Source organism: Athene cunicularia, assembly GCF_003259725.1.
Source record: "Athene cunicularia isolate RWA chromosome 1 unlocalized genomic scaffold, athCun1 chr1_part1, whole genome shotgun sequence".
NCBI lineage: Eukaryota > Metazoa > Chordata > Aves > Strigiformes > Strigidae > Athene > Athene cunicularia.
The window spans coordinates 12,630,002-12,652,447 of record NW_020799091.1 but is presented as its reverse complement, the minus strand read 5'-3'; the positions used below and the strand labels follow the sequence as shown (position 1 = coordinate 12,652,447).

The 22,446-nt window shown below is 36.0% G+C and overlaps 1 protein-coding gene across 10 annotated transcripts in view; it reads right to left on the bottom strand.

The window, feature by feature from the left end:
* CNTN5 (contactin 5) overlaps positions 1–22,446 on the bottom strand; it is a 673,480-nt gene that overhangs the window by 242,106 nt on the left and 408,928 nt on the right. For all 10 annotated transcript variants that reach the window (XM_026847687.1, XM_026847705.1, XM_026847677.1 and 7 more), the window contains 2 exons: positions 10,813–10,936; positions 5,392–5,567 (listed from right to left, as the gene is read on the bottom strand). In XM_026847687.1, the coding sequence (XP_026703488.1) occupies positions 5,392–5,567; positions 10,813–10,936 (300 nt within the window). The remainder of the gene's footprint in view (positions 1–5,391; positions 5,568–10,812; positions 10,937–22,446) is intronic.

Here is a 22,446-nt window from a genome sequence, read left to right as displayed (position 1 = left end):
TGATCAAACATTTTGCATATTCTGGAATTAACATGAGAAATAAAGCTTTTTCTCATATCCAGAGGGTCATATTTAAATTAACTCTTTACAAATTAATATTAGGATATTATGGAGCAAATCCAACAAGATATCCAGGAAGCATGATGTCAAGAACGAAAACGTGGACCACTGAGCTCATTTATTAGGATGTGAATTTGCTAACAGGCTGTCAGAATTGTGCCATGATGGATGTGCAGTGCACAGGCTGTCTCCCCAGAAACCTACTGGTTTATATTTCTTCATCATTCTGTACATCACTAGACAGTCATGGTAGCTAATCAGTTGGAAAAAACATTTAAATTATATCTAATCAACAGCCCTTTCTGTAGATTAAATGATAAAATAGGTTTAATTTTTAAAAAAGAAAAATTATACAAATAAACAAGTAACAATCAGATTAATAAAATTGCAGTGAGGAGTTCCATAAATAACACGTGAAAATTTATTTCCCTCTACCACTTTTTAGTTTTCTTTTAGCCCAGGCTGCAAACATCACAGAGATTGTAGGCTTGTTGAATAATCCACAGGTAGAGAAAAGCTATTTTGTTTTGGGACCTAATGGAATGCAGAGATTCTACATGTGGCAAAGTTAAGTATAAAATACATTCCCTGCTGTAGCTAAAGCTGTAGTGCACTGTTCCAAAGAGAGGCTGTAGAAACCAGCACAGAATTATGCAGCTGTTGTGCAGGAAGGAAGGTAGACTTAGTCAATTTGGAATCTGCATTTTTTTAAATTTCCCATCAGGTTCAAGTCACTTATTTTCATGTACAAATGCCAAAATGTAGCCAACATTGAGAAATTAATATTAAAGTTTAATTTTTAAATCCTCCCTTTAGGTTACACAAATTTCTAACAACAAAAATGAGAGGATATAAGAGACTCAAACTAAAACCATCTAACAATGTATGTGTGCTTGGTGCATGTTACTTCATAAAATTTTTACATTTTGTTATTAAGTTTAATACCCTCAAAACACTTTTGATGTTATTCACTCTTTTAAAATTACTAGGTGTTCAACAAAGTTGATTTTCTGCTTGAAGCAACTGTAAGTTTGCCACAGTTGCTTTATTTGACAGATGCTCTTGCCTTTATATACACATACATATTTTCTTAATGTAGTAAAAACTTAATCTAGAATAACTATCTTTCCCTTTTCTATTTCCATTTACTGCAGAATCTTTGAAGATGTGTTTGGGATTTGAATAACTCTTCCATAGAGCTATCCAGAACAACAAAATTCATTAGCATTAAGATGGACTAAAGGCATTCAGTAATTATTCCTCTAATGCTCTTATATTTTAATGAGCTGATTAGAATCCTGTTATGAAAAAAATATACTTTGTGTATGAACTATTCCTTGTGATTGTGAAATAGAAATGTCATTCGAGTTATAGGAGACTGATAGTTTTTTTTATATTTTTAACAACCTGCCATGAGTCAACTTCTGAAATGTGACTTTAAACATGATTTTTGTGATTAAGAATTTGTATTTGTTTGACATTTTGTCAGTGTCATCTTTGGGCTTTTTTGCCCTCAGTTTTTCGTCATAAAATTCTATTGAAGACAAAAGAAATTCCTGGCAAATATTTACTTTTATTGAAAAATATGTTTTACTTTGATTTCTTTTGCAGCGTGGGTTTTTTTAATATTTTTTTTTCTTACTTTCTTAAAATACCATAAACCAGCATAACCTTGGGCACGAGAGATCATAAGAATTGCAAAGAAGAAAAAAGAGGAGAATTTTTTCTGTGTTTAAATCTTCGTAAATATTTGCTGTAACAGTTTGAAAGAGCAGACCATTAACTGCACATAACTGGTCTTTTTACTTTGCTCCATAAAAATAACCAGTGATACAGGAGACTATTTCAAATGTTATATTTCTAATCATGTATAAAATAGTGTTCATTTTATATCTCTTTCTTTTTCAAGTCCAAAGACATAAATATTTCAAAGCCCTATTTTAATTATGCACACATATGCAAATGATATAGTACATAAACATTTATATTTGTAATGCATCACCAGTGCTGAACTACATGATAATAACCATAGCAACTGGGCTTTTGGCCACGCACTTGTGAGAAAATGAAGAGCCAATGCAATAAACATGCTTTTCTTTTTCAAGTTTCATGGTATTTTGCTAAAGCACATTACACCACATGTTTTTTCCTGTAAGACAGTGTCAAAGGCCTTGTTTAATAGACCCCATTTTTCCTTTTGAGCTCTATGCCATTTTCCTCTTTAATTAGAACAACTCTTCAAGCTGTACAAACCATGCATTCAAGCAGGTCCATGAACTTAACTTTTAATTTATTTTTTTTTGTGAAAGTGTTAAGTTTTTAAGCTTTGAGAATCCACAGCTTTCAGTGAAAAAAAGGGAATATTAATTCCTTTATGTGTAGCTTTGTATCTCATAATCAGAAATGCCTTGGTTTATCCTTGGGATTATAAATCACCCTTCAAAGACATTAGAGCCCAGTAAAATTGCAAGACAACAATCATTTTAATTACTTTAAGGTTAGGACCTTTCCTTACAAAAATCTTTTCAATGCTTTCCTTTCTGTGTTACTGAAAATAACTGGAGACATGCAAAACAGCTGTTAACAAGCAATACTTTAAAATGTTTTACTTCAGCTACACTGAAATTTTATCTTACAGTATTTCATCATGACATTTTAAAAATTTCTATATTTATTTCAGGGTAAAGTAAGCTAATCTTTGTCTAGTCTGTCTCTACCTATAATGCTTTAGAGCTCAATGCTAATTACTGAATGAATGTAGTATAATCTAAAGACCATTTAAATGCATACTACATCACCCAAGGTTGTTCTTAGGTAACTAATGAAGTTAAATACAAGAAGAAGTTATTAATAAATGAGATGTTACATATTACTTGGTTAAAATATCTTATTGTGGAAAATTTCCTAATTTATTTCAGAAAGATTGTGATTACACTTCAGAAGTTTTTTCCAGATATGAAGAGATCTCCAAAACATGTTTTAAATCATAGAACCATCCTTCATGCTGTAAAGATCTTCCTGTTAAACATCTGAAAAACAGATTTCACTTTCCTAAAGGAAATAAAGCGTATAAGCAATCTGCGGACCAGTATAAACTTTATATCACCCAAGATATCAGGATGAAAATGGCCCATTCTTTGCTTCAAGAAAATTTATCTGAACTTCTTGGTCAAATTCAGGACAGTGTCTTAGATATTTTAAAGCTCAAATCACAATGAAAAATCTTTATTTTAAATTTAATTTGGATCTGACTTACTCAGACATTTCTATGATAGAAGGTTCTGATAGCTGCTATCAATTTACAGTATGGTGACACCAATTTACACTGTGAGTTGCGGCATGATGCAAATATTGTTTCAACAGGAAAACATCACGCGTTTAAGATCAGGGATGTGAAGAACCACTAAATGAAGAGTGGAAGAGAGTGTCATGCTACACAGAGGTTAAACTACAAATACACAATGAACTTGAAATTGCTCTTGTGAAGGGGTTGCTCACGAACTTCTAAAAGAACTTCAACCAGTTATGACTCTCTACATTTATTAAAGGTTTCCATGTGCTTATAACAGCCTCTTCTCTCTCACAAGCTCTGCAGCATTGATTCCTACACCTCAGTGCTTCCAGCTAGCACTCCTCTATTAACCTTGCCTGAGAAACTTTTACCACAATTCCCAAACACTTCAGTGAACAGAAATCACATTCAAGCCATTGTAGTATAACAACTTTGATACCTGCAAAACCAGGTGTGCAAGCTAATAATAATTTCAAAATCCAATAAAAATAAACCCACCAAACCCAACCTCTTTCTTAGTCTTTTGTTTCACAACCTTATCTAACCTCGTTTTACTGGAGGAGATAATATTGTAAGTAGAAGTACATGGGGTCCTGAATGAAGTGTGGATGTAGCTACTGAAACTTATAAGCCTTCTGTTGTTTGAACTCCAGTTCTCACTTTCCCTGTATTTTTTTCCAGCTGGAGGTCAAATGGCCACCTGTTAGCTGTGTTCCTGAACTGAGAATAGAGTTCTGAGGTTCAGAGCCCTGGAACTATCTACAATTACCAGTTGTCAGGTTCCCTAACTAAGTGATTTGTTTTATGATGATGTCCTTGTCTAAAAGATAAAATGTAACAGAATTTTCTGAGCTACTTTTAAGACTGATGTCCAATAACACTATGGTGTTTAGAGTCATATGTCAGTATTGCTCCCAGCTCAGAAGGAGGTGGATAGTGCCATGATCTTGCTAAAAAATACTTTGACATGATCTGTAGCAGATAAAACTAGAGCTATAGATTTGAGAGGTCTGATTTTACCAGGGAGGGGTGGATTAAGGGAGAATCTCAGACCCCACACTATCTTTGCTGAGCACAACTTTACACCAGATGTGTTATTAGACACATTGTTAGGCAACCTGTTCTTAACTTCACTGTTTTCCAGTAGTGGCTACATGAAGATCTGCCTCATGTTTCATGGTAATGTCCTATTTTCATAAGGATCTGAGAAATTAGGATGGAGCTCTTTTTACGTCTCTACCTCTTAAAAACCCTTCATGGTAGGATTTACCTAGATAAAGCACTAAAATGGTTGTTTTCCTTTAAAGTGCTGAAGGGAAGTCAGAATTGGAGGTAGATTATCTGAAATTCTGGGCCTGTTTTTCCTGATAATATGTTTTAAAAAGAGCAAGCTATAGATAGACCTTATTTACTCAGGATCAAGAATTGTTGATAGCTTCTGGAAAGTATGTTGTAGTGAATGATTTCAAAAGCTATGACATTTTCAGTTTCCATTAACAACTAAAAAAAAAAATAAAATCTCAGTGTCATAATGTGTGAACATATGCACTATATGTATGCATAAACATGGACGTAAACCATATATATTTATATACATTTATAACACACAAAACTATGCTCACACACACACATAGTTATAGGTGCAGACTGTCCTACAGATATATAGGCAGTTTATCCCACTCTATTCCTAAGTTTACAGTTCTTTCTCTCCTGCCCAGATAGTGCAGCAAAATTATATGTTTCAGAAAACTAGCAATGAGTGAAATATATCATTGCAGAGTATTCAAGTACATCATTAAAGGATAGCATTTGGGATTATGTAGTAGAGGTATCTTCCCTAATAGTTGGTTCTATCTTAAAAGTAAAAAGTCCACAGAAAACCACTCTTTCCTACTAAGCATTTAATTTCTAATTTTGAGATCCTAGCCCAACAAAGTCTGTGGACGATGCAATTTGTATAATGCATTCAAATTAAATTTACAGACTTGTCAAGCGTTGTAAATATCTGATTCCCATGTGTTAAAAAAATTGTTACTCACATGCAAACTGAAGAACAGCCTCTCTGCTTAAAATACTGCCAAACATGTTGGTGGTTAAACACTGATACTGTCCAGAATCCTTCATTTCACTAGGGTTGTTGATAAGCAAACTTCCTTCTATTAAACTGAAGCGATAATCACTTTCAATGTCGATTTCAGTTCCATTTCGAAGCCATCTTAGGAAGAAAAAAAAAAATAAACTATTTGAGCATTTTATGGCCAAAGGAAGGCATCAAGCTTAGTATACAGAACCTGACAGCCCCAATTGTAAGGATGACAGACACTCAAAGATATTCTGTGCATTAAACCACTACTTTGGCAAAGGTTTGGATGGAGACATTCCACAACACATGCCTGACAATAGCTAAGTTTCTCTGAAAAATACATAAGTAAACCAGATCTTCAGCCTCTGAAAAGTAAATATATTCTTTGTTTTGCATATGCTGAATCAAATTAGTAACCACTTTTTTTTTTTCCTTCCCTGAAAAGTTGCTGCCCACAAAGACTTCAGACTTGAAACCTTTACAGTAGATGCATCCTTTATGTTAAAAATAGGACTTTTATTGTGCTTATAAAGTTTCAATTCATCACCTATAATTAAAACCTTAGTCCCAGATGAGCTTAGAGTTAGCAGAGCTGAGTCTGCACTGCATGAGAGTAAGGAACCTTTCTTTTCTATTCTTTCTGCATTTGATCTTCTGGGCTCAACAAATAGAGAAACCTGATTTAAATACAGAAATCATGTATGAATGTGCAAAGCAGGAAGGTAGATTGACTTATGTAGGCTGTTGTGAAAAAAAGGATATTGGCAATGGACAAAGGCAAAATAATATCAGCTGGATCCGTATACACAAAGTTCAGAGAAGACTGGGACAGGAGAAACTGGAATTAGCTGGCAGCTGGTCAGGAGTAATGCCTGGCAGCTACCAGGTAAATGGAAACTATGATCAGATGGGAAGTTGGCAGAGGGAATGCTAAGTTTGAGAGGTGTCTGGGAGTAAAATGAGAAGTCCAAACAGTAAGCACAGGGATGAGAGTGAAGAAAAGGTGGAAAAAGCCAGGGTGTAGGAAACATATTAGAAAGTGTCACATCTGAGCCAAAACATTGAATAATTCCTGAATGAACGCTTATTTTTCTGAGGTTTCAGAAGTAACTTGAGTCTCATAATTATTCTGCTGTGTAAGTGGCTTGTTGTGTTTGGTTGTTTTTTTTTCCCTTTGATATTCTCTGCCAAAAAGCCTCACCCCTCTCACTCATCTCCAAGGACTGAAACAAACCCTGCAATAGTCCACTGGCTGCCAGAGAAAAGATTTTGTGTGGTCGATTAATAGACTCCAGCACTCTGGAATAACCTCTGAGGGGTGCAATATCTCAAACAATGATAGTCCACATAGGAAGACTTTTTAGATTTGCTTTTGTGTCAAACTGTATAGAACATGAAATTGTTAAAAGAATGCAAAGATGAGATAAGCAGTGTAAACAAGTATGGCACAGCTATTGTGATGCACAGATATTTCCTTCCTTGCTAGTCTGCAGTCATTCTGCAATTTCAAAGTTGCCTCAGGAAATTGCCAGGCATTTCCCAGCTTTGCCAGAGTTCATCAAAGACTGGAAGAACTTGGCAACATCCAGACTCCAGAGGCAACTTTAACAAAGCAAAATGTTTATCATTCACCCTATCTTGTTAACATTCATGGTGAATGAGGTACATACAGCAGAATTCAGCTGAAGTAACTCCAAATTTTCCTTAATCTAAAGGTCAGAATTGACAGAATTAAGATGAACTGTGAAACTATTATTTGTCTGTTTTTCATGATCGGACTTTTGATAGCAGAGGACCTTTGCTTCGTTTAATGTAAGGAATAAAACACTGTTGACAATAGTTTTATATTGCAAAGGAAGTTAGGGAGATGTCTGCAGGATTTGCTACATTTTTAAAGAAATTCATATGTAGTAGAGATAAAAAGAAGAAGAACTTTTCATCTGGAAAAATTTATTAATGATTAAATATTTTGAATGAAATAATAATGAAAGTTAACTTTTACATATATATATATATATTCATTCATCTATCTATCTATCTATCTATCTATCTATCTATCTATCTATCTAGATATAAAATCAGAATTAATTGATCCAGAAGTGATAGAAGATCTATATAAGGAAAAAGTCGACATTACGTATTTTATTTAGGCATTTTCAAATGGGAACTGACACAAAATTAAATTAGCTTTAATTATCTTTCTTCACAATGCAAAAATATGTTTTTTTAATGCTGCCCCAGAATTTTGGATCTTGATGGCTGCCTGCCTATATATCTTGGGGTCTATCCTGAATGACTGTACTCCCCTAATATAGTCCAAGCACATTAGAGGAAAAACAACACTGAATTGTGTGAGAAGTTTTCTTCTAGGTACCCTAACTGATCTAGGAGGACAGAATCCCAAATATAATAAGTAAAAGGTAACAAGATGATAGGGAAAATCAGTTACATTTTTTTCTTGAAGGCAACTGACAGATAACATTTCAAAACATTCGAACTTGGCTTAAGCAGACAGAAAGTAATTTTAAAAAGCTTTATTCAACTGCCTCTTCTATCAGTAAATGATACTGACAAAAAAATTTCTAACCAGCATATATGTGTCCTGAGTAAAATGGGAAACTTTAGTGTGTCACAAGTAGTGAAAGTGTAGTGAAGTGGCATCTCAGGAAATACTGCACCTGCCTTTAACTCAGTAACACTGGTGACCTGTGAGATCCTTCAGGAAGCTTGTGAATGTCTGCGTTCTTCATCAAAATTGTCTCAGTTACATCCTTCATTGTAAAGGGCCTGTCTTGTGATACTGAACTATGATTTGTAGAAATGGGGACCAAACTGAATCAGCTTATCTCGGGGAGTTATTCCCTAAATCAAGGCATCTAGATACCTTAATGACTGGAATTCCAGAAATTAAAAATTTTGTTTCAGGTACAGCTTGAACAAGGGGAAAAAAGCTCTTTTCAAGGAAGAAGAAAATCTGAAATGACGTGCACAGTCTCGAATCTGTTAATATAATGTCCTAGCAAAAAAAAAAAAAAAAAAAAAAAAAAAAAAAATTTGTTATAAAGACTAAGGAAATTAATGAAAATGTCAGAGACAAGATAATTTTGGAACTTTTGAGTGCTTGAAATGTTCTTTTAATGTAGCTTAAAAAAAAAAAAAAAAGATAAGAATTTGTACTGTGCTTTGGTTTTGGCTGAAAATAATTCTGAGCAGCATGGGCCTCACAGCCCATGTAAATAAAAATCTCTATTGTACAATGCTTGTATGTTATAGGACAGGGTCTTTGGTGATATGGAAATATCCCTTCTTACTATTTCATATTCCAAATATTGGGCAGTGACATACAACAAACTTCTGCCTATCTATGGTGCTTTTTTGAGGCTAAATTCCCCCTGCACCTGCCCTGGAGAACAGTACATTCATCACAGAGTAATTTGTATCTCTTTTCCCTTCCCCTGAACGGTAGTGTGTATTGCTCATACGCTGTACAGAGAAGTGGCAGCAACAGAGGGAGGAGAAGTTAAACTAAAGAATTAGGCCTTTTGGGTCTAAGCTTTCATTACATGAACAGTATGAAGGAAAATCTGTTTATGAGGCTAATGACACCAATTAATCTCTGGAGAACTGAAGGAATGGGTGTCACAAAATCATAAAACAGCCCAGGTTGGAAAGGACCTTGAAAGACCGTTTGGTCCAAACCTTTGTGGGAAAGGGATCCAAATGAGATTATCTAGCACCCTGTTCAACTGCATCTTGAAAAACTCCAGTGCTGGTGAGTCTGCCACCTCCCTGAGAAGGTTGTCCCAGTGAATGATTTTTGTCACAGTAAAAAATTTATTTCTTATATTGAGATGAAACTTCTCTTGTATCTGTTGCCCCTTGCCTTCTCCATGTGAACAGAGAGCCTCTATCCTCTTTATAGTTGCCCTTTAGGATATGCTGAAAGTCTCTATTTGTTTATTGCATTCCACTGGGAAAATACAAAAAATAGTTGGACCAAGAAAGAAAAATGACATAGATTCTCCAAAGAGAAAATGTCCACAAGATTAATGAGGGTATCTGGGAGTGATGAACATAGATTACCCTTCTTTTGGTGGGAATTTATGCCTTTTCCCCATGGTTACATGCATTGTTTAATGGCCTGATAGCACTTTTACAGTGTGTGGAAGTAATACATGTATTTTTAATCCACAACGCAACAAATATGTAATAGAAATTACAAAAGGAATGTCAATAAGGATGAATAGTATTCATCCCACATGGTGAGGAGTTCATGCAATTCCAGCTTGAAGAATTTCTAGCCACACATTCCTAATCCCATGTTACACGTTTTAGTCATGACTGTGGTGTTTTGGGAGGTTGTGCCATTAGATCTTTTTAATGACTCACATCTATTGCAAAGAGGCCGATTCAGTGCTGTTGTGACGGGGATATCTAAAGATGGTACTGCCTCTGAATTTCTTACAGGCATAGAAAAGCAAGTTTTGTGATTCAAGTAAGTTTAAGGAGAATTAATCCAGAATGCTGAATTGAAATAAGTGCAGTATGTAAAAACTAAAATGCAGAATTGGTGATTGTCACCTATGAAAAAACACAATTATAAGAGTCCTTATGCTGACATTGTAAGTGAAGAATGACTCTATGAAAAAAGGTGTATGGAAACAACTAATGAACCATATGTTCCCCCAGCCTTCCTACATCACTTGTAATTTGTGTAAAGTATGAGCAAAGTCAGGTATAGCAAATGGATAAAGTGACTGCAACACACTGTTCCCTCCTGTAAGTGGGCACCATCAGTAAACTGAACTCTCAGGCTCACAGGTGTGTCATAGCAGATCTGTATAGTAGATAATCTGTGGTGTAATACTCTGTATGTAAAAACTGGGAACAGGCAATGGTTGCAAAGGAATGAAATGGTGGACTTGTGAGTGAAAAGACACCAGATTTGTCTTAGCCACGGTACCTTGTATTGCATAGTCATGTCATTTAATGTACCTGTTCTTTACTGCTTTCCGTATAAAATAGGATGTGTATTTTGTAGCTTTCTAGATGTTTAGAAAACAATAATTTTGAACAATTTTGAACTTGTCAGCTGTTACAGACACAAGTCAAAAAACTGGAAAAAAGGAGTCCCTCCATGTGGATAGATATGATGTACAGAGAACATAATTTGAAACTTGACATATCACTTTGCCTTTGTTCACTACTACTTATGCTTCTTGCTTATTCAGAAGTAGAAAAAACATCCAATCAGGAAAGCCATTTGTGTCACAGAGCTGTTTCTATCATGTTGTTCTCCCAAGCACACTGACTCTCAGAGTGGGACTGCAGTGGTTAATATTTTTAAAACTAAAAAAAATAATTCTAAAGCAGGTACCTGTATGTGGGAGTAGGATTTCCACGAGCTTGACAATTCAGAGATATTTTCTTCTCCTCCGAATCAGTTGGAAAAATCACATCATCTGGCTCTTGTACAAACACTGGCCCATAATCAACACTTTCTGTGAAAACAGAAGTGCTATAGATTAGGCATAAATGTAAATGTATTATAACATTTATAAAGTGAGATTAAAGTATACAAAATTATGTTTGTTTTACAGAGGTTCATATCGCATTGCTTCAGATGTTATATTAAAAAACAATAATAATAATAATAATAATAATAATAATAATAATAATAATAATAATAATTTAAGATAGAAATATTACTAAGTTAACAATAAAATACATAGTATGATTTAAGTGTTCATCATGCCTTAAGATGGCTTTCTCATGAGACATATTTTAGCCTGCAGTCTAATGAGCATCTTGTGAGAATTAAGCCAGCAAGAGTAGTTAACTCTGCTTATAGAGAGCAAGGTATACAAAAATTTTCCTGCTGCTTGAAGCAACTTATCTCACAAGAAACTAAACCACAGTTTTCCCCTTTATGTCAAGGAGTTGCTATGAAAAATCACTTTTAAAATTAATGGCAGCAACTGGTGGCTACTATTAAATAATATATAGCAAAATCTGACATTTCATTTTCCTCCACTGTCTTCTCTAATTTTGGTGTGTATCTATATCTTCACATGAATTTACATTTCTGAACAAGAAAAGCTGAACAGACCTATAGAAGACATCTATGATTCCAATACATTCATATTGTGAAGACGGAAATGTAACCTTCAGAAAAATAAAAGGTTGAAAGTATAGCATTCCTGGTCACGTAGGTCTGAACAACTGAAATACCCACTGTGCACCACAAGACTGTAGAATTTTAATCAACTTAGACTTGCTCCAAACTCTTGGTTGATTTAGTCCATAATGCTCTTCAAATTTAGAGCACTAGCCTAATGATTTGGGTGAGGGAAGATAGTTACTTTGCCCTACTACTTGCAATGAAACATATGGGAACAGGGTTTTCTCTGTCAGTTTTATGGTCTCACATATTCACATCATAAAAGTCCTCCAACTGGTTCTGAGGACAGCATGACACATTAACCAGTTTATAACCTCCTGTTATATTTGTCCTACCAATACCAGCATGAAGTAATAAAGGTGCACCTGAAGACTTTGGAGTTTGGTCTAAAAAATTATTTACTGCATTATTATACCAACTCCACACAACTTCAGCTATATGTTATGGGTTCACAGTTTTGGGAACTGTGAACTTTTTCATACTGCTAATAGTTTCAGAAAGTAGGGTGGACAGGAGAAGGTGCATGTGACTACAAATCTTGGTATAGAGAAGCCTTGGAATATGAAAAAGTATGAGAAACATGGGAGACATCGGTCATAGTATGCTAGTTCTGAGATGCAAATTTCTGTCCTTAAATTCTGTGACATTTTGGGTTTCTCAATTCTATTATTATCCTATAGTGAAAAGACCACATGAAAACCCATTAGGCTATTCAACCTTCCTTTCCAGTGACTATACACTTATTACTTACTTAGGTTTTTGTCTTTTTACACTGCTACTCAAATGCAGAGTTTGAAAATCCCTTTTTTTTTTGGGTATGCTTCTCTGAAACAGATTCAAATAAGTAGCCTATCAATTTGTAAAGAGAGCAAATAAGAGCAGCAGCAATTAGTAGTTTCCATTTTGCATAATTTTCAAGTATATTAGCCCTTTGTGTAGGACTGTGTAAAGGAGCATGGATTGCTGTTCTGCATATTTACATTATTTCTGTGTTTAGGTACATTACTTCAGTTCTGTGTATTGGAAGAAATGTATTTTCTGGGACAGATATCTCCATTATTTAAAAAAAACCACAATCACAAAAAATTATTTCTGATATGTGTTTATATTATTGAAGTTAAAGTAGGAGAACACATTACTTCTGAATGCAGTGGACACAGAAGACAAAGGTGGGGACTGGGAGAATGAAGAACCTGCCACTGTAGGAGAAGATTGGGTTTGAGATCGTCTAAGCAACCTGAAGGTGCACAAGTCCATGGGACGTGATGAGATGCACCCGTTGGTGCTGAGGAAACTGTCAGATGAAGTTTCTAAGCCACTATCCATCATATTTGAGAAGTCATGGCAGTCTGGTGAAGTTTCCACTGACTGGAAAAGGGGAAACATAACACCCACTTTAAAAAGTGAATAAAGAAAACCCAGGGAAATACAGGTCAGTCTCACTTCCATGCTCAGCAAGATCATGGAGCAGATCCTCCTGGAAACTATACTAGGGCACATGGAAAATAAGGAGGTGATTGGTGACAGCCAACACGGCTTCACTAAGGGCAAATTATGCCTGAGGATTTGGTGGCTTTCTACGACAGGGTTACAGTGTTTATGGATAAGGGAAGAGCAACTCACGTCGTCTACCTGGACTTGTGCAAAGAATTTGACACTGTCCTGGATGACATCTTTGTTTCTAAATTGGACAGACATGGATTGATGGGTGGACCATGGTTGGACCATGGATGGATGGGCCAGTGTTATGGTCAATGGCTCAATGTCCAAGTGGAGAGCAGTGATGAGTGGTGTTCCTCAAAGGTTGGTATTAGGCCTGGCACTGTTTAACATCTTTGTTGGTGACATGGAGAGTGGGACTGAGTGCACCCTCAGCGAGTTTACTGACAACACCAAACTGTGTGGTGTGGTGGAGGGCAGGGATGCCATCCAGAGGGACCTTGATGGTCTTGAGAGGTGGGCCCGTGTGAGATGTTCAACAAGGCCAAGTGCAAGGTCTTCCTTGCACAGGGGTTGAGGCAATCCCAAGCACAAACACAGGCTGGGTGATGAGTGGATGGAGAGCAGCCCTGTGGAGAAGGACTTGGAGGTATTGGATAGAAAAATTACTATGAGACAGTAATGTGCACTCACAGCCCAGAAAGCCAACCACATCCTTGGCTGCATGAAGAGAAGTGTGGCCAGCAGGTTGAGGGAGTTGATTCTCTACTCCACTCTTGTGAGACCCCACCTGCAGTACTGTGTTCAGGTCTTTGGCCTCTGTCATAAGAAGGTCATAGACCTGTTGGACCAAGTCCAGAGGAGGGCCACAAAGATGACCAGTGGGCTGCAACATGTCCTCTGTGAGGACAGGCTGAGAGAGCTGGGGTTCTTCAGCCTGGAGAAGAGAAGGTACTGCGGAGACTTTATAGCGGCCTTCTAGTACTTAAAGGGGGCTACAGGAAAGATGGGGAGGGACTATTTATCAGGGAGTGTAGCAATAGGATGAGCGGTAATGGTTTAAAATTTAGAGAGGGTAGATTTAAATTAGATATTAGGAAGAAATTGATTCCTGTGAGGGTGATGAGACACTGGCAGAGGTTGCCCAGAGAAGCTGTGGCTGCCCCCTCCCTGGCAGTGTTCAAGGCCAGGTTGCATGGGGCTTTGAGCAACCTGGGCTGGTGGGTGTCCCTGACTGTGGCAGAGGGGATAGAATGAGGTCCCGTCCAACCCCCAAAATTCTATGATTCTGTGAAAATAACTCCAGTACTAAGTTTTGAGTGCTACAGCTGAGGATGCCTCAGGGGCAATGCAATCAGCTGGAAAAACTTATTTTAGGAAAGGAAAAAACGGGTACAAAAACATTGTATGGACTGTGTCTTATACTTTGGTTACCGGCTTCTTACATTTCACAAGAGAAAATAATAATGAATGTAGGCATAAATAATGAGAGCTCTCATCAAGCTAGTCTAGCAAAACCAGGAATTAATTAATGAATAAAAAACGAAACCATGAGTTTAGATTTAGTTGTTGTTCCTTTCAGATTGGTAGGTGTATGGATAGGGAGTATATTCATGAAAAGTAATGATTTTCTTTTCTCCCTAGGAGTGACTCTGTAGATAAAATATAATCTAGGATTGCTGGAAAGAAAATAAAAATATAAAATGCTGGTAGGTGCTGATGTCACTAGCAGCACAGGCATTCTTTCTACCTGTACTATTAGCAACAGTAATACTGCAATACTGTGTTGCACATTCCTTTTGGAAAAATAACCTGAACTCTTTAGGTGGAGGCTGGCATTCTTAATGGCGGTGGCCAAATGGATACTTGTGCTATATAGAATGAGAAGAACAGGTCGTCTGCCTGCAATGAATACAAAGATAATCGAGAAAGTTCAGTGCATGCAAGTCATGTTCCTAAAAGAAGAAAAGATGTAGTTAGCTGCTTATCTGCATTTCAGATGGAGTGTGGAGTACTGGCAGAGATTATTTGGAGACTCAGAAGCAACATAATAATGAATGAGATGTTCATCAGTTTGTAGCTAAGTTGAATAAATGAATTCTTAGTTAGATCATCTGGACGGCAACAGAATAATTGAAATAAAGGGCCTATTCTGAGGAGACCAAAGCACTTGATGAAAAGACAAGATTATATGTTTATAAAATACTAGATGATCTAGTGATTAGATAAAATGCAGTGGGGTGTGATATGCAAGAAAACATATTGGATCACCTAATGATACCATCTTCATTTAAACTCCAGTGACAGATTTAAAATTGAAAATCTTAAGTTTTCTATGCCTCCTCTCTTAATTTCAGAGCAATGAAGGAAACACAATGAAGATGAAAATATTTCATTTAAATAGCTTTAAAAGTATTTTAAAAGTACTTTTTTTTTTTTTTTTTTTTTTTTTTTTTTTTTTTTTTTTTTTTTTCAGATTATAACACAGCCTGGTTTATAATGAAAGAAAAAGTTTTCATTTTGTTATACATAATGCTAATAAAATCTCAAATAAAATGAAGTCTTGTGAAGGCTTTAGTAACTGTATCAATGATGGGCATAGATCTGAGGTAGCACTTACCATCCTGTTAAAGGATGTTAATGGAGAGTCCTGGATATTGACCTGGAACACCACTGGAAGTTTACTGTATTCCCTTTTCTATGTAGGGAATTTAAAGCTACCTTGAAACTGTGGGACTTGAGAACATTTCCCAGAAGCCAGCGCACGCTCTGCTAATGTTGTTGTTTCACGGTGGAATGAGACAAAGGGATGCAGGTCTCATTTACCTTTCCCTAATACAGATAATGGAGGTAAAGCCAGGTTGTGAGGCTGCAGATCTGCAAGACTAGTCAGTCATGGAGCCAGGACTGAGGAGCGAATTGCACTGAATGGTGACCCCACAGCCTCAAATCTCTGAAACTGAATGATGTGTCACCTTAAATTGAAGTAATCCATTTTCCTAGAAAAAATTAAAAAACCCAAATGTGTATGTGCATGGCACCACTCATAATACCAAGAATTCTAACACTGCAGGATCAGCTGTTATTTTAATTAACAATTACTTATTAGCAGTTTCCAAAATTTTCATATCAAAGAAGACACAGAACCATAAACTTAATTTATAATGTTAAAAGTTTGGTTCAGTGATAAATGAATTGATACTCAGCATTCAGATAAATGACTTTGTTTCTCCTGAAAATTCTGTAATCACCATACTGCTTCATAATTTTCAATTTGTCAGTATTGTTTAATTTTGATTCCTGCGCAACACCATGTCTTCTTCACCCTTTATACTGTCTATATTATTCCTGAGGCAGACATGCTCCTTGAGAGAATAATATGCAGAATAAAACCTGAAGTGCTCAGAGAAAACATGTATATAATGATCAGTATGGGAGTTAATCAGCCTTCTGAGGTATAGGTGATTCTCATCTGTCACTGCTTTTAGGGACAATTGAATTAAATCTGTGGTGCAACAGATTGTGGCTGCTTCTCCTTTGTTCTCCAGAGCCAGAGGCTCACCCAAGGACAGCACCAGACCGTGGCACCTGGCACAAGGACAGGACCAGAACAGGACCTCAGCCACAGACCCAGAGAGATTTGCTACCTTCTACAAGGATGCTGAGACAAAGTTAATGAATCAAGGTCCTGCCAGAGTCCTGGGCAGGGGATGCCCATGGTTCAGCCAGGGTGGCTGTTTCCTTTGTTTGTTGATATTACACTGCATTCTGCAGCCACAGGACCAGAGAGGGACAGGACGAGACAATGGTGCACTCCCGTCCCCTCCCTCCACAGCCACTCAGCCAGAGATGTCTTCAGCTTTCAACAAAGACCTTGGGACAGGACACTGACCTAAGGACAAGGAAGCACCCGCAGCCCCAGTCTGGACGGCGCCATGGTCCCACAGGCAGCTGGAGGCTCCCCACAGCCATGGACCAGGGGAGCTCTGTGCCACCCACCCTGTCTGAAACTCACCTTGAAATAAAATGTTCTGATTCATGAGCCATCGGCTGGGTCTTCTGCTTTCTGTGGTCTTTTGGGGGAAACCTTCTAGGCCTTTTCCTTATTCTCCTTATATTTTTAAAATATTTAATTTATGTATCTTTACATATGTGTGTATATATGTTATATATACATACACACACACACATTTTTATACACATATATATTTTCTGATCCCTTCAAGGGTTCCAAAATCATCATGTTTGTTTGTACCTATGTTTTAACTAACAGTGACCCATGCTCTTAAACAGGACAGCCCTATGTGAGTGTGCATCAGAGGATTTGAACTCCACACCTCATTTTTTCTTTCTAACTTGAGCAAGAGCATAAAAACACATGAAGCATGTATATTTTAATTTACTAATTTAATTTCTCAAGAGAAATATTTCTCTTTTTCACACAAGGTTTTTATTAAAACAATATTTTTTCTGTATGTTATTTAAGTGCTATGAAACCAGCGATTTATTAGAGTGGCATGTATGTCTTGGATTAAAGGTATGCATTGCAACCAGGCAATGTAACAGCTAGTTTGTGGTGCCTTTATAAATTTTGAATAGCCATTTTCAATCTAGGCAATTAAAAGCACTAAGCACTCTAATTAGAATTTACTATTTAAAGTGGTAATACCCAGAAAGGCAAGGATATGGAAAACATTCAAAATATTATTAAAATCCCTCTTTTTAAATGATTGTATACTTTTGAGAGCAGTATTCAAATATTCTTTTAATTCCAAGGTTTTCCTTGTAGCACATTTCCACTTATAAATACTGGAGTATTTGTCATAGTACAAAGTATTTAAGTCCTTATGGGAATGGAAACTGGAATCTGTATATCCTACACCTCTGACAGTAGCCAAAATGTGGTTCCTCTCTATTACATACACATTTTCATTCTCACCCCCAATTCCTGATAAAAAAAAATAATCAGATGTTCTTTGGTTTTCCTTGCTGAGCAGTGCAAATACCATGAGAACAAACTGCAGATGAGACTAAAGTTTCCTGTACATTCAATTCTGTAGTAACTGAAATAGTGTAATTTCTCAAATTCAGCTTTCTTGCCGCCATCCTTCATACAATTCCAGGTCAAAACTACACTGTGAAAAAGAACAAATTTCTGGAACCCTGGGAACACAGAGATGGGCAGGAAGGAAGGCCTACATTGAAGATGCATTAGCATCTGATATTTTGTGTGCTGTACTTTTAAAGAAAAAAAGAAATAAGGTTCTTCTAAAGTCTTCTTAAATATTTTTAAAAACACGATCGTCTTCAGAAGGAAAAGGTGTAGTAAATTCTACACTGCACTAGTCACTTGCATCAAATGTCATTAGTGTAGTTTGACCCTCTCTGCAATGTTACGTTACCATTCAAGCTATATGACTGGCATATATAGTCTTGGTGCTGTCTTCTCAGTCTGAGGTACTGGTAGGAGGAAACAGCTCTGAAGTAGGAGGAAATATGTATCTGAGGCATATGCTCAGGTAGCATGTGAATATGGGGGAAGGAGATATTTCGTCAGGTCTTCTCCCTTTCATCTGCTCATGTCCCTTTAGAAGCACTTTTTTACTTCAGGTGATACTGGTGAATGGCTTTGCTAATCCCTCTGAAGGTGTACTGGAGAGATCTTCAGACAAACCATTTGTTTTCAGCTGTTATTCTGACACACAAAATTTGTCCAAATGTCAGTTAGAAAAAGGGTGATGGCAGTTCTTTGAAAGCAGAGTAACAGCAAAATTTAAAAAAACCCCATGTTTTTACACAACTGGGAAATCAACATTTCTTATCTATCCACATTTTTTTTTTCCAATTTTACAAAGGCATGTTGAACCCATGTGGAGATGGAATAATTTTCTAAAGAAAAGCTACAAGATACTGTAAAATGATAGAACTTCTAAAGCAGCCTAAAAGGAGGAGTCGCTAAGAGATCTTCCATTCTAAAATGTACATTGGACCCTGCATACAGACCCTACCCAGAAAAGTATCTACTTGACATATCATGTGCCAAACTATATCCCAATGATCTGTCAGTCCTGAATATTAATATATTCAGGATACATTAAGAAAGTTGCGGGAATTGCTGATAAGGCTATATATGTTACTGAAAAGTGCTATCATCAGAATTTATTAATATAAACCAAAGGTGTTTCATTTCACATTGGTTTTACAAAGTGAAAGACACTTTTTTTGGTAAAAGTGGATCAAGTTTTAGTGCTAATCATTGTCAACCTTTCTTTTGAGTTTCTGATTCTTGGTTTGTTTTCAGTTTGTGCTTATATGCAATTGAGGTGATGACTCTCAAGGGTCTTCTGATTAACCTTTGTTACCATGGAAACAAACAGTTTAACCTGTTCAGTATGTTCAGAAAATATGTATAAATAATCACCGTTCTTTCAAAGAAAACATGTTTTTTTTTTTTTTTTTTTTTTTTTTTTTTTTTTTTTTCCAGCTTAAACACTGAAAAGTGTATTAACTTGAGTGCTATTATAGATCTTACAACTAGGTTCTATAATATAAACTTTCACTTAACACCTGGAAATAAAAAATTACTATACATTTTAATATCCCTATAATCTGTCAAAATATAAAATTTCCTTCAATATAATGAAAAAGAAAAAGCCTACTAATTCATCATAGCAAAATAAGTTCCAGTAATTAAATCTGTGTGTAACAGATTTAAACATTAGCAAAGGTGCCTGCAACTTACGGTAATTAGTTTGCATCTATAGAAGCAGACACACACATATATATGTATGCATATTTATAAGACAAGCACTTATAAAATCCATTCAATCTAAAAACTGTGTTTCATTTAACTTAAAAGTCAAGAAATCTTGAAGATACTTTCCTTTTGTCAGGTAGGTTCAGGCAGATATACATGCCCCAAGGTATGTACGTTGATTTTAGTATGCTGCATGCTTGAATAGTGTATGGTACATGCATGACTGAGTTTACATTGCAAAGGAGATAAAATTATTTTCTCAGTTTTTCAGATTTATCTTTTCTGAAGCACATATATTTACTTGTTTATTAGGCAAGATAAGATAATTTTTGGCTGTTGCTTGAAAATGCTTTCTCTGTTCTGTGGCCTGAAATAAACATATCCGTTCTAAACTCAGTGTATGCTATCTAAATAGCATGCCACATTAATCAATATTGACCAATATTTTTTAGCAATGAAAAAACTTTTAGTATTTGGTGTCTTTAATTTGGACTGGTAAATGCTGAATCTAGCAGAAGGTGAGGAATCAGGAATTCCCATTCAATAAAAATTAGATGCAGATCTTGCACATCCTGAGGTTCACTAATTCAAACACTTTTAGTTGTGAACAGGAACCTGTTATTTATTCTAAAACATATAAAACTAAAGACGGAAAGATGAAAAAGAGTTTTTATTCAAGGTTAAGGTCAATTATCTTTATTGTAGTGTTTCCAAAAGTTTTAGGACTGATAAGAAAGTATAAGAGCTTGCAGTTTTATGATTCTTCAAGAGTATTTAATGAATAATTAACACTTTCTAAGCACAGGTTTTAGTCAGGACTTTACACATTGATACATATCTTAAAGGACCATATTGCTTTAACTGCATGTTTACGCTAAGTAATTCAATATAGTTTAAATACAACAGTGAGTTACAGTATAGTTCTTTTAATTTGAGATATCAGGAAACACATGCTGAATTGAGAGTAGAAATTAAATGGCATAAAGTCAGTATTAAAGGACCTTTATTAGAAGCCACGTCAGGACTCTGAGCATGTCTGCTGGGAAATCAGTTGAGAAGTCACTTGAGAACTTGTCTACTTAGGCAAGTAATCAAAAGTATTTTGTTTTTTTTCTCATTGCAAACCTGTGTCCTGAATATATGCCATATATTAGATGTTTGAATTATGCAAGTTCTCAATCTTAACAACATAAAATATGTTTCACTCCTTTTATTAATGTCCTCTCACTTATAGCAGTGGTCACTTATGACCAGACATGAGCACAGGGTGTTGCAGCATTTCCTCATTTAGGAGGCCCTGGCGAAAAAACAGGACCACTTAACTCTATAATTTATCACATACCAGTTGTAAGAAGATAACTAGAATACTTTTCCTTCTCAAGAGGTCTAAAAACAAACCAAAAAAAAGCCTTGAGACCAAATCAAAATCAAGACATTTACTAATTTAAGTAAATGGAAAGACAGATGATTGAGATAGTAAACTTATTTCTGATTTCTAAATATCAAAGATATAATCTCAAACATAACATTATTAACAGAACTGAGAAAGATTTAGAAAATAAGTTGTATCCAGCTGCCCTAGCAGACATATTCTTGCTCTCTTGGATAATGTAGATTATCCTACCTGATCTCCCACTACAGAGTCCTGATGTAGAATAGAAGCAGCTCAACTGCAGAGTTGAGTGTGGCCTCTTTATTTTGAGAAGACTTGTGATTGCTGACCTATACAGATATGATCTCAGCATACCTCCTGGAAGTGTCAAGGATTTAGGTGGTGGAATTTTTACTCTGAAGATCCCCATCCCATATCCCATTTTCTTAGAGGCATAACATTTTCTGAGCTCTCTCAAAGGATTTAAGCATAACAATCAAACTTCACATGGAATTTAAACTCAGGGAGCTGCCTTTTTGTCAGAGATTTTTTTCCACAAGAAAACATGATAGAAAAATCAGGGTCAACTAGGGAAAAGATCCTTATAATTCTGTCTTGTATTAATTACTTTTAATTGTGAGTTGTTAATAAATTCCCCATTCTTTTGCCTTGTGGCTACCAATTCTTTCTCCTTCAGCTTCTAGACGTTCATGCTGTTGAAGACCATGATAATACACTCTAGTTCTAATCCTGAACTTTGAATTTCAATTGCACCTATCAGGTTGGTAGGAGGAGTTATCAGTGTCTGGTGCATGGGCAATAACTGAGTTTAGTCTGGTCACTGCTTACAAAGAATATTGCAGGGCAAGGACAAATGTAGAAACCTGCCCCAGTTCCAGAACTGTTATCAAACACATCAGATTGCATGATTCAAATTGTTGGTTTTCTAGACCTACCTTAACTGAGGGAACATATTTATACTTGAATATATGCCATTTCTGATCACAAAAATGCATGCATATGCCATTAGCTTTACAATACATGCAAGGTACATTCCAGGGGAAAAAACATAAAAAGGACTTTACTGAAAGGATCAGTAATCATGTAATCACAGTCATCATATTGCATGAATGTTGAACTGTGAGGTATCACTCACAATTATTTCCTCTGTTACTTCCTTAGACTATTATGTTTAAATATCATCTAATCTCTCCCTCAGTCCTTCCCCTCCCTTCCTTCCTTCCTTCCTTCCTTCCTTCCT